Consider the following 10904-nt stretch of genomic DNA (forward strand, 5'->3'; position numbering starts at 1 on the left):
CATCTGGAGTGGGGTGGGTCACAGAGCCAGGGTGGGGACATAGATGGGCCAGAGCCACTCAAGGCTTTGGGGGATGGGGTCCAGCCCCAGAGATTTTAGGGTATTTCACCACCTTAGAGATGGAGTGGTGGCAGAAGAGATAGCGGTAGTCCCAGCCCTGGAGATGGCAGGAGGATGGATAATGGGGGAAAAGGAAGAGTGGGTTCCAGCCCCAGAAGTAGGGAGAGTGGAAATGTGGTAAATTCCAGGTTTTGGCTGTGTCACTCCAGATCACTGAGGAGTGGGCTCTGACACGTGGAGACAGGGGCAGCAGCAGCATCCCTCAGGGGTGGTGATCCCTCTGGATTCAGGTGAGGGGATCTGGGTGGCCAGGATCTGGGGCTTTAGCCGGTGGGGGAGGCGGTGGACGCATCTGTAGGGAACACACAGGCAGTGCTCCAGAGGCCTCCCTTGGTGATACCCCTGTCCCTTCCCTCAGCCCCCCAAACAAAACAGAACAAATTGGAATGACCCCTCTCCTCCAAGGAAGAGACTCTTACCGGCCTGAGTCGGGGCACCATCATGTCCAGCGGTCCAGGGCAGTCCAGGTCTTGGTCTGGAAACAAGAACAACAAGTCAGTCTTCAGACTTTGTTTTGTTCACTGCTCTATTTCCAGCACTAAGGACAGTGGCACTCTGTAAATATGTGTTGAATTAACAAATAGTTAGGTAGCCGGATGGCTCAGTTGGTTAGAGCGCGAGCTCTTAACAACAAGGTTGCCGGTTCGATTCCTACATGGGCCAGTGAGATGCGCCTTCCACAATTAGATAGAAAAAAGGACTTGACATCCTGGAAAAATACACTGTTCCCCAATATTCCCCAATTAAAACAAAACCAGTTACCAACCTGGGCCATAAAATCCATCAATCTATCCGTCCTCAACACTTACGATTATACAGCAGGGCTGCTATATAATCAGCCCTGCTGAAGGTACCAGAGGAGGGCAGGTGGTATCCATAGCACCCACCTCCCATGGCTGTCAGGAATTCAATAATGAAACACCAACAAGCACCATGAATGACTGAGTGCTAAATCCTTCAAAGTGAACTATGGGTGCTGGATAAGGGGGTGCAGATGATGCTCACAGAGGTCTCGAGGGTCAGGGAGGGAGGCTCTATGAAGGAAGTGCAAGTACTAGAAGGTTTTAGAAAAGCTGAACATTCCAAGAAGGAAAATAATGACACAAACCAAGGTGTTTGCAGGATTCAAGAACACTGAGAGCAGACAATACGTATTGGAGGAATACCGGCTAACTTTAAAATAATAATGAGAAAACAGCTACTGCTTGCATCTTTGCTATGTGTCAGGCACAATCCTGGGCACCCTACAGACATCTTTTTAACTCTCACAACAACGCCATAAGACAGGGACCTTTCTCCTCACTCTGTAAAGGCACAGAGAGGTTAAACACCCACCCCCAATCACACACCAGGAAGTCATAGCGGGGAGTTTGAACAGGGAGTTTAAAGAAGAGCCTGGCTCAAGCTCTTCTCACTATCATGCTTCAGTGAGGCTAAAGGTGGAGGTTCCCAAGGGGGGACAGAGGAGCCCGGCATAACCCAGGAGTCCCACGCTTCCACCTTCTTCCCACCTCTTCCCCTGCCAGGACCCCCCGTTTCTTCTACTCACCTCCAGGCAGGACAGGTGCAGGGGACCCATCCAAGACAGAGGTGGGTACAGGAGGAGAAAAGCTGGGAGGAGAAGGGGATGGCAGCACCTGGGGATGAGGATGCATAGTTATTTCTGGCACGTGGGAAGGTTTCACCAGCTTGTCCTCACATCCCATCTTCAATTCCTGTCCCACCACTTCCCAATATGGAGAGTAGCCAACAAACGCTTGTATCTGGGTGGGAGTTGTAGCTGCTACACATTTCAACAGCCAATATGTATTGACACTTACTATGTCCCAAGGATTCTGCTAGCACTTCACATGCACCAATTTATTCATGCCTCACCACCATCCCATGAGGTAGGGGATTTTATGACTCCTACGTCAGAGGTGAGACTCAGACTAAGCCAAAATCACGGAGCCAGTTAGTGGCAGTTTCCTGGCTAGAGCCCAGGTCTCCTGATTCCCACTCCTATGCTCTTCCGGCTGCATTATAACAATAGGTACAGTATTTTAAAGCACTTCCTGTAGGCCACTGTGCTAAGGGCTTTACCTCCATTATCCCTAATCAGGATAGTTAGTCTTTTGAATTAGGTGTTATCCCTTTACATGTGAAGAAACAAGCTCTGAGTGGTCAAATCACTGCTCAAGGTGACACAATAGAAAGCTAAACTCAGATCTATCCAGCGCTAAAGTAGCACCACTAAACTCTTAGGAAGACTGCCTTGGTTTCCCTTCTGTCAGCCCAGTCAAAGGAGATGGGGAGGCCCAAGCCATTGTAGGAGGTAAAGCTGGAGAGACGAGGGGTATTAAGATGAATATGGGGTTTCATTGGGGTGGGAGCTCAACCCAGAGGTGCCTGGGGACCCAGGGCGAAGGAAGCCTCACCTGTTCAGGGTCTGAGGATTCAGGCTGCCCTAGGGGGCCAAGTAGCTCCTCCACCAGCAGGGAGGGGAAGACCCCAACATGGCCTCCAAATTCTCCCCTCCAGAAGCCGTCATCCACTCCATCCTGGGCCCGGGGCAGCAGGCGGATGAGTGCCCCCTCAGGGAAGCTCAGCTCCTCTGTGCTCTGTCCCGTGTAGCTGTACAGGGCACGGGCCAGGAACGCTGCAGAAGCCCAGGCGAGATGGTGAGTGGGGGAGGTGGCAGTGGTACCCCCGGGCCATGACACCTCAGGGTCACAACCACTCAGCAACCACTCTATAGCCAGCAGACTCTGACCCAGAATTTCCCTTTCTTACCTGTGGGCTCTGCCCCCGAAGGATTGTCGCTATCATGGCCACTCTCAGGGAAGAAGTCCGGGAAGTTGAGATACCGCTCAGGGACAAAGCCTACCTCACCGTGCTGGTTCCGAGCCTGCTCACCCAGCAATGAGAACAGATAACAGACTTGCCTCAGTAGTCCACGGCCATGGCCCTCCTCCATTCAGGCTTCTAGCTTTGCCTGGCTGGGTCCTTGTGGGCCACAGAGAAGTCCCTCCCACTGTCCCCACCTCCCAAAGTCAGAGCCCAGGGTCCATACCCACCTTAACCCATTCGTCGGCATCTCCCTCCTCTATGACCTCCAGCCACTCGCCCTCTGTCATAGTCAGCTCATCCTCACGCCCTGCCTGGGCCCCACAAGGAAGGATTCAGGACTTGGTGGTCCCCCATCCCGGCCCATCTGAGGTCACCACCCCCATGCACACCTGATAGCCAAACACCACATGTGCGGGGCAGGGGAGGGGCCTGGAGGCCAGGGCTGGGGGGGCAGGCTCCTCAAAGAGTTCCCCTGTCTCTTCACATTCCTCAAAGTCAGAGAGCTCAGCATCCTCAGCCTGGGGGAAAGAGGGGTGCGGAGAACAGACATCACTGTCAAGTACCCATTGTACCTCCCACTCCTCTCCCCTACCCTTAAAAAGCTCGGTGGATCCTCTTCCAAGGTACCACCACCCACCCGTTCACCACAGAGCAGGATGACACTAATGACCACAGAGTTAGCGTACTGAGCGCTCACGTTTGCCAGGCACAGTGCTAACTAAATATCTTGAGTGTATCGTCTCGCTCAATCTTCATACTAACCCAGTGTTATTTTGTATAACTATTAGCCTCATTTTACTTATGAGCAAACTGAGGCTCAGAAAGGTTAAGTCATTTTCCAAGATCGCATAGCTAATAAGTGACTGGCTGGTACTAGAAATACTTACTTACAGGCTGCCCCCCGAACCTTAGTTCATAACCACCATCCTACTCATAATACAAGTTTGTTGAGGACTCTAGGCTATAAACTATGCAAAGAATTATACTTAAATGATTTCATTTAAGCCTCAGAACAACCCTTTGATTTAGGTGCTGTTGTGATTCCCATTTTATAGAGTCAGCCCTCCACTGGAGAGTTTCACCCTCCTGAGTATGTAGGGGTAGGGAGCGGAGAAGGCTCACCGTGGGAGAGAGGTCCCTCTGGGACAGCCGGGCCTCGCTGAGACGTCGCTCCTGTTCCACCTGATCCTGGGCCTGGGTCATGGCTGGCTTCAGCCAGTGCTGTACATCCAGGCCAGCCCCCTGCAGCAGGGCCAGCCGGGCAGCCCCCTTCACCTGGCTCACCTGGCATGGGGAAGAGGGATCAATCAAGACTATGGCTAGGCTTACCTCTGGGAAGTGAGTGGAGCCTCCCCAAATAGGTCCACTCTCTATCACTGCCTCTCCCCTCCCCACCATCAGAGGAGTAGAGGAAGGTGCTGCCTGAGGAAGGGGGATCTTGGTGGCCCTAACTCCCAGGGATGTGTGGCACCTGTGCCCGCCGGATGCTCTCCTTCACTTCCTGCAGCCGATGCTCTATGCCCAGAGCCTCCCGCTCTGGAGCCTGCTTCCGCCTCTGTTCCAGCCGCTGCAACACCTGGTTAGAAAGGTAGAGGACAAGGGTAGATGAAGATACGAAGGGGCACAACTTACTACGGACCTGGCATTCTGCTAGTGGCTTCACATGCATTATGTCATTTCATCTTCCCTGTGAGGTGGTTGCTATTATTAGCCCCACTTTAATGATAAGGAAACTGAGGTCCAAAGAGGTGAAGTCACTCCCTTACCCAGGGTTACGTAACTAGGAAGCAACAGAGCAGGATTTGAACCTTTGAACCCCAGTGGGTCTAGCTCCAAAAGCTGTGCTCTTAACTATAATGCCACACTGTTGGCTTATAATGCCTTTCCCTCCCCACCTGCCTGCAGCCCTAGGACCCCCAGTGACTCCAGGATCCCCATCTCTCAGCCATTCTTGTCCACACACAACACCTGCATTCCCCACCTCACCCGAAGCCCGTGGTTCTGGATCTTGTAATCGCGGGCAGCTCGGCTCGTCCAGCGCTGAACCTCTCTCTCCAGGTCACTCTCCCCAGCCACACCTGCGTGCCCCTCCAGCTCCAAGGCACACACCTGAGTGAACAGGAGTGCTGTGAGGAGGACATCATGCTGGGCCTTCTCTACTCCCCTTCCCTCTAGTTCCCGCCTTTTTTCCTTCTCTGTCCTGACCTCCAGGAATAAGGACAAAGAAGTGGAAGCACACACCTGTCTGTGGACACAGGTGTGCCTTCGTGTGAACACACAGACGCAGAAAGTCCCAGAAATGGGATTCAGCTTGAGGGCCAGAGATAGAATGAAAAGGACAGTACAGTGGACAGAAATCCAGAATGAAGTGTGTATTTGTGTCCTGATGAAAAGGAGATGAACCGGGGTTCTGAAAGCCCCTCTCCACGGTTTAACAGTTGCCACGTTAATATCAGGACAAGGACAATAGGGGAGAGGCCTAAACTACAGTCCCCTTTACCTTTGGCCTAGTTCTAACAAGCAGGGCGGTCTCACCTGATCATTCCCTGCTGGCTGAAACTTCTGAGGTGATGTGGGGGAAAACACCCCCGGCTCCCGAAGAAAGAGCTCCAGATCCTGCTCCCAGCTTACCTGGGGGTTGCAAGAAGTCAAAGTCAGTCATGCAATGACTCCCTCTCCAAACCTGTCCCCTCTTGGAAGAAAGAAGACAAGGTGAGAAGGAAAGGGGCAGTTGGGCAATGGGGTGGTCGGTGTTGGGAGAGAAGGGTAAAGAGGATCTTGGGGAGCTCTTACAGGGCACAGCTCTCACCTGGGACGTTGCCTGTGCCCCGCGGCGGGCATGCTCCAGGGCCAGCTCAGCAGCTTCCAGCTCAGTGCGGCTCAGTAAGGTCAGGGGATCCCTCAAATGTTCCAAGAGCTCACTGACCAGGGCCTGGAAAGAACCCCAAGATACTGACACCACCATCCTTCCCCCAGGCCTTTACCACAAAGCAGGCTCTCTGTCGAGGTTTGGATGGATGATGGGCATGAGGTATGGGAAAGAAGGAAGGAATAAGACATTATTATTGCTTCTAATAATGTCCCTCATGTCCCCACCTAGCCTGCTGGTGGTGGGAAGCAGGGAGAGGCTCTCCCCACCCTCCCCACGGAGAGGCATGGGGATCTGCGTTGGGACTGGCCTTGAGCAGGGCTGGCAGTTCCTCCTGGTAGTAGTGGTCAAGGTGGGCATTGGTGGACACCAAGTTGAGCAGGTATTCATTGCGGGCCGCTCTCAGCTGCTGGGAGTACTGGGCTGACTGGGTGGACAGCTAGGAGGGAAAACAGGGTGTTAATAGGGAGTCCTGGACCTTTGGGGTCCTTTCAAGGCGAACCCAGGTCAAGACCAGATTCTCTCATTATTGAGATGTCTGACACTCTACTGAAAATTTTATATACTCACAACTCCTGCTCAAAAATCCTCTAGTGGCATCTGCATACATTTAAAATAAAATCCCAACTGCTCCTTACTGTGGTCTACCAGGTCCAACAGGAGCTGCCCCTGCAACCTCTCTAACCTCTGCTCCCAGGGCCTGTCCCCTTATTCACAGTGCTCCAGCCACATCGGCCTCCTCTGAGTTCCTCGAGCTGACAAAGTTATTCCCACTTCAGAGCCTTTACACTCACCATTTCCTTTCCCTGGAATGTTCTTCCCCTAGATCTTTGCATGGCTGGCTCCTTCTTGACACTCAGGCCACATGTTCAGAGAGGCTTTCTCCCCTAAATTACACCCCTCTGTTACCCTTTATCATAGTACCTTGTTTTATTTTCATTTAATCTTATTATTTATTTGTTTATTTACTATCTATCTGCCCTCACCAGGCTGTGAGTGTAGGAATTCCACTGGTATCATTCTCTACTGTATCCCCAGTGTTTAGAACAGTGTTCAGCACACAAAAGTCCTCAATAAATACATGTTAAATGAATGGAAAAGAATGGCACTATTTTCATTGTATAGATGAAGAAAACGAGGCTCAGAGAGATCAAGTTAACCAAGGTCACTCACCAAGGAAGTAGGGAAGCCTGGATTCAACCCAGTCTCTCAGACTTATGCCCCTGGGTTCCAAACCACCAGACTACTTGGCCCACCTCCTCCCTGCCCCTACTCATGCCTTCATCGCCCGAACCTTGGTGCTGAGTTTCTGGAGACTGGTCCGAGTATGAAAGAGCCCATGGTCACTTCGGTTCAGCCTGCGTAGGCAAGGGAGAGGAGTCAAGGTCAGACCCTGCCTTCATACATACCCCTCCCCCAAGGCTTACTAACTAACGCCCTATGACCCCACCTGGCCTGGACGTCAGCAGCCTTCTCCTGTGCCAAAGCCCACACACGCTCCCGCTGCCCATACAGCTTCCGACTTCGGCTCAGCTCCCGGACGGACTGCAGCACCTCAGCCTGCGCCCTCTGGAGGGTCTCTGCTCCCTACGGGCAGGGATATAGTCTTGACCCAGACACCTCCAGCCTCGAGCCAGCCCTTCCATCACCGCATCCACTGAGCCATACCTTCCTAAGCACCTGCTCCTTGGCACTCCGCCCGGTGCCCCCTGCCAGGTCACGGTATCGGTCAGACGCCTGGAGCCGTGCTTGGCCTCCAGCCACAGTAGCATCCAGCAGACAGCGCCAGGCACCAAACACCATCCTGTCTCTCCACAGAGAAGGTCTGTGTTGAGGAGGGGAGCACTCCAAAGCTTCACAAGACACCCCCACAACACCGTGGGAGACAGAGTGCTTTCCCATCCCCCTCATCTGGGAGCCCATCAATCGATCAGCCCATTAGCTCAGCCACAAGGATCACTCACGCCTTCCGCCCCTACCCACAGTGTCCTTGCTGGGTCAGCTCCTCTGGCGCTGCTGTGTCAGCTCTACCTGCAGCTCACGCGTCCTCCCCCCTGGTGAGCCTTCATCCCCACAGGTTCCTGGGGTTGAGCTCCTCATTCTTTCTGAGTCCCTTGGCCTCCCCCTCCAGGGGACCCACCTGCTGTCCATCTCCCCGCTCCGGTGCCCTTCCCTCTTCAGGAATGGCCCAGCCAGTTTCTGGAGTGCCTGGTGGGAAAGTCATCACTGACCCAGTTTCCTTTCAAAGACTTCCCCCACCTGGGAGAATATAGGATCAAAGTATAATAATGCCATTCACTGCTGGATGTGTATTATGTGCCTCTCGCTTTATAAAAGCTTTACATGCATTCACTTATTCCACCCTTACAACAACTCCACATAAAGGTACAATTATTGTTATTCCCATTTTATGGAGAAAGAAATTGAGGCCAAGAAAGGTTAAAGAACTTGTCCAAGGTCACACATCTAATAAGTAGCACAGCAGGGATTTGACACAAGTCTGCCTGACCAGGCATTTGCTCTTGACCAGAATAGGGATATGTGTGGAGGAACATTGCTGGTGGTATAGAGGAGGCTAGAACAAAAGGCAAGGTCCAGAGAAAGGAGTCCCATACCTGCCCATACTCGCGTTCAATGGCCGCCCTCTGCTTGCTGTAGGATCTGTGGAGATTGGGGGGGTGGGGTGGTGTTAGTCTTTGGTCCTTTCTCCCACCTCCAGTCTGCTCCTCAGCCTGGGCAGGAGGAAGAGGGGAAGGAGGCCTAGAGTGTGACTACACCAGGAGGGAATGAGACTGAAGACAGTCCTGGAGATCACCCCAAGCATCAGCAACACAGGACAACCTCACCTCACTGCTCAGAGCCTCAGCAGGATCCTCCCCACCCCTGGAGAACCATCTGTGGGCTTGGAGGTGAGGACTGATGGGGGCCTGGGTACAGTGTCCGCCAGCCTTCCAACAGGTCTGGAAAAGGGAGGGGGGATTCTGCCCTAAGCTTGATTGTGAGGGTGGAGGGAGTGGTGTGGAGTCAAGGGGGTTTAGGGAGGATCCCTGTGTGTTTATGTGTGTTGAGGTGGGAGAAGTATAATTCCTACCCGGTATCTGGAGAGGCAGGCCTAGGGTGAGGGCTGTGAATGGGCAGGTTGGGGAGCTCTTCACCCCAGCTTCTCGCCTCCCACACACGCCCATCCCCCGCCCCAATGTACGTCGAAGGCGAGGCGGGGCGCGACCGCGAAGATACGGGTATGTGAGGGGCGGGGGGTCAGGGGCTACCTGATGTCCTCCAGCAGATCTGCCTCCCTCTGTTGCCGGGTCTGAAGGATGCTCAGCTGCTCCAGAAAGCGAAGCTTCACCTCCTGGGCGGGCTTCACCTTCGGAGGTAAGAAAAGGATGAAGACCCCTAGCGCGGGGACCTGAAAAACACTCGGCGCAGGCAGCGGTGAGGAGGCGGGGCCGGGGAGGGGCTGGGCTGTTTCCTCGGTTACTTCTGGGTCTGACCCTGACCCCTTCCCACTTCTCGTCCTCCACCTCGAGTCCGGTGCCCCCTTGGTCCCCACCACTCCCCCAGCCCGCCAGGAGTCCCCATTCCCAGGCCAAGCTCACTTTTCTGGGCGGCGGCTGCATCTCCGCTCCGGCCCAGGCAGAGACTCGACTCCGGAACTCGAGGAAGCCCCGCCCACGCCGAACCCCGGCCCCTGGCCCGGCTCCGCCCTCACCCCGCCCACGTCTGGTCTGGCTACGCGTTGGGCCGCGAGGAGCAAGGTGGCCGAAGAGGAGCTAAACCTCTGTCAGTGCTTCCAAATACACCAGAAAGGCTACGGGTCGCGAGGTGGACGCCGCGTCCGCTGAGCGGTAGGGGGAACCCCAGGTTCTGAGTCAAGACGCCTGGGTTCTATTTCTAATGGAGCCTATGACTCAGCCGGTAATTATTTCTAATTATTCATTTACATATGCAGATCTCCAGTCCCGCCTCGAAGGGTGAAGAATGGCGAGGAACTCAATCTGTGACCCGGGAAACTGAGTCACTGGATGCCTGAGCGAAGATGCGTCTGACGAGGGAAACAGGATTGGTCCCAGATCTTTTCCCAGTTCCCACTGAACTGGAAAAGCCGGAGTGAGCAGAGGTAAGAAAGGTGCCCCGAGCCAGGAAGGAACCAGTCCCAGAAGAAAAGACAAGTACATCCCGGGCCAGTGGAAGCTAGAGGATACCAGCGAGTGGGTGTGAGGTGGGACATCAGCTGGGGCTTTGTGGCCCAGAAAAGCCCCAGTCACCTTTAGAGTCTGCCCTTCAGGCTCTGCGCCCCAGAATCTACCAGCTTCGGCACACCTTCGGATTCTCACACCCTTTCCTCACCCCCCACCCACAAACACCTATCCTTTGCCCAGGTCTGTCACCACACCCCCGATTTGGAAAAGGCAGTTATTTGTGGCCCTGAACTCCAGATTCCCATTTCCAACAGCCAGCTGACACCTCCACTTGTATATCTAATGGGTATCTTAAACTTTTAAAACAGCTCTTCCAACCTGGTCCTTCCCCAGTCACCTCCCCCAAGTGACATACTAAAATGGCACCCCCTCTCCATCCAGCTGGGAAAGGCAGAAACCCAGGGTCAGTGTGCCCTTTCTCCTAACCCCACATTCCATTCATCAGCAAATCCTATAGCTTGTTTCTAAAAAATATCTCCTATGGATCCACTGTCCTCAATTTCCAAAACCGCCAACTTAGTCCAGCCGCCATTGTCAGTCTCCTGGTCTAATATCTGGTCTCCTTGCTTCCAGTCTTCTCCCTATGACACATGGTTCGTAAAACGGCCAGAGTGATCGCTTTTTTTAAAAAAAAAAAAAAGGAAATAAAGATCTCATCACTCTCTTTGCTTCAGAATAAAATCTAAATGCCCTAGCATGGTTTACAAGGCTGTGCATAATTGAGCCCTTGCGTATGTTTTCCCCCTCGGCCTATACTCTTCTCCTGCTCCCCACTCACTGTGCTCCAGCCACGCCAGCCTCTTTGCTGTTCCTCACGCAGGCCAAATGCCTTCCCACTGCAGAGCCTTCATGCCTGCTGTTTTCCCTCTCGTTCTGGAGTGTTC

The 10904-nt window shown here is 53.5% G+C and overlaps 1 protein-coding gene across 5 annotated transcripts; it reads right to left on the reverse strand.

The window, feature by feature from the left end:
* Positions 1-78: 78 nt before the first annotated feature.
* On the reverse strand, positions 79-9594 carry FCHSD1 (FCH and double SH3 domains 1). Of its 5 annotated transcripts, none has more exons than XM_033096802.1 (21): positions 9418-9474; positions 9088-9185; positions 8665-8778; positions 8434-8479; positions 7959-8026; positions 7487-7643; positions 7269-7405; positions 7113-7176; positions 6129-6257; positions 5759-5881; positions 5485-5580; positions 4936-5058; positions 4421-4525; positions 4072-4233; positions 3339-3467; positions 3177-3260; positions 2893-3007; positions 2538-2758; positions 1670-1757; positions 540-595; positions 79-412 (listed from the first exon to the last, which is right to left on the reverse strand). In XM_033096802.1, the coding sequence occupies exons 5-21, from the start codon at positions 7967-7969 to the stop codon at positions 347-349; spliced, it is 1866 nt and encodes a 621-aa protein (XP_032952693.1). In that variant the 5' UTR covers positions 7970-8026; positions 8434-8479; positions 8665-8778; positions 9088-9185; positions 9418-9474; the 3' UTR covers positions 79-346. The 5 variants fall into 5 exon arrangements, with proteins under 5 accessions (XP_032952693.1, XP_032952695.1, XP_032952691.1 ...); XM_033096804.1 differs by having other exon boundaries at positions 7487-7622; positions 9418-9473; XM_033096800.1 differs by lacking the exon at positions 8665-8778 and having other exon boundaries at positions 9418-9594.
* Positions 9595-10904: the final 1310 nt, after the last annotated feature.

The sequence above is a fragment of the Rhinolophus ferrumequinum genome, chromosome 24, assembly GCF_004115265.2.
Source record: "Rhinolophus ferrumequinum isolate MPI-CBG mRhiFer1 chromosome 24, mRhiFer1_v1.p, whole genome shotgun sequence".
In the NCBI taxonomy this organism is placed as follows: Eukaryota; Metazoa; Chordata; class Mammalia; order Chiroptera; family Rhinolophidae; genus Rhinolophus; species Rhinolophus ferrumequinum.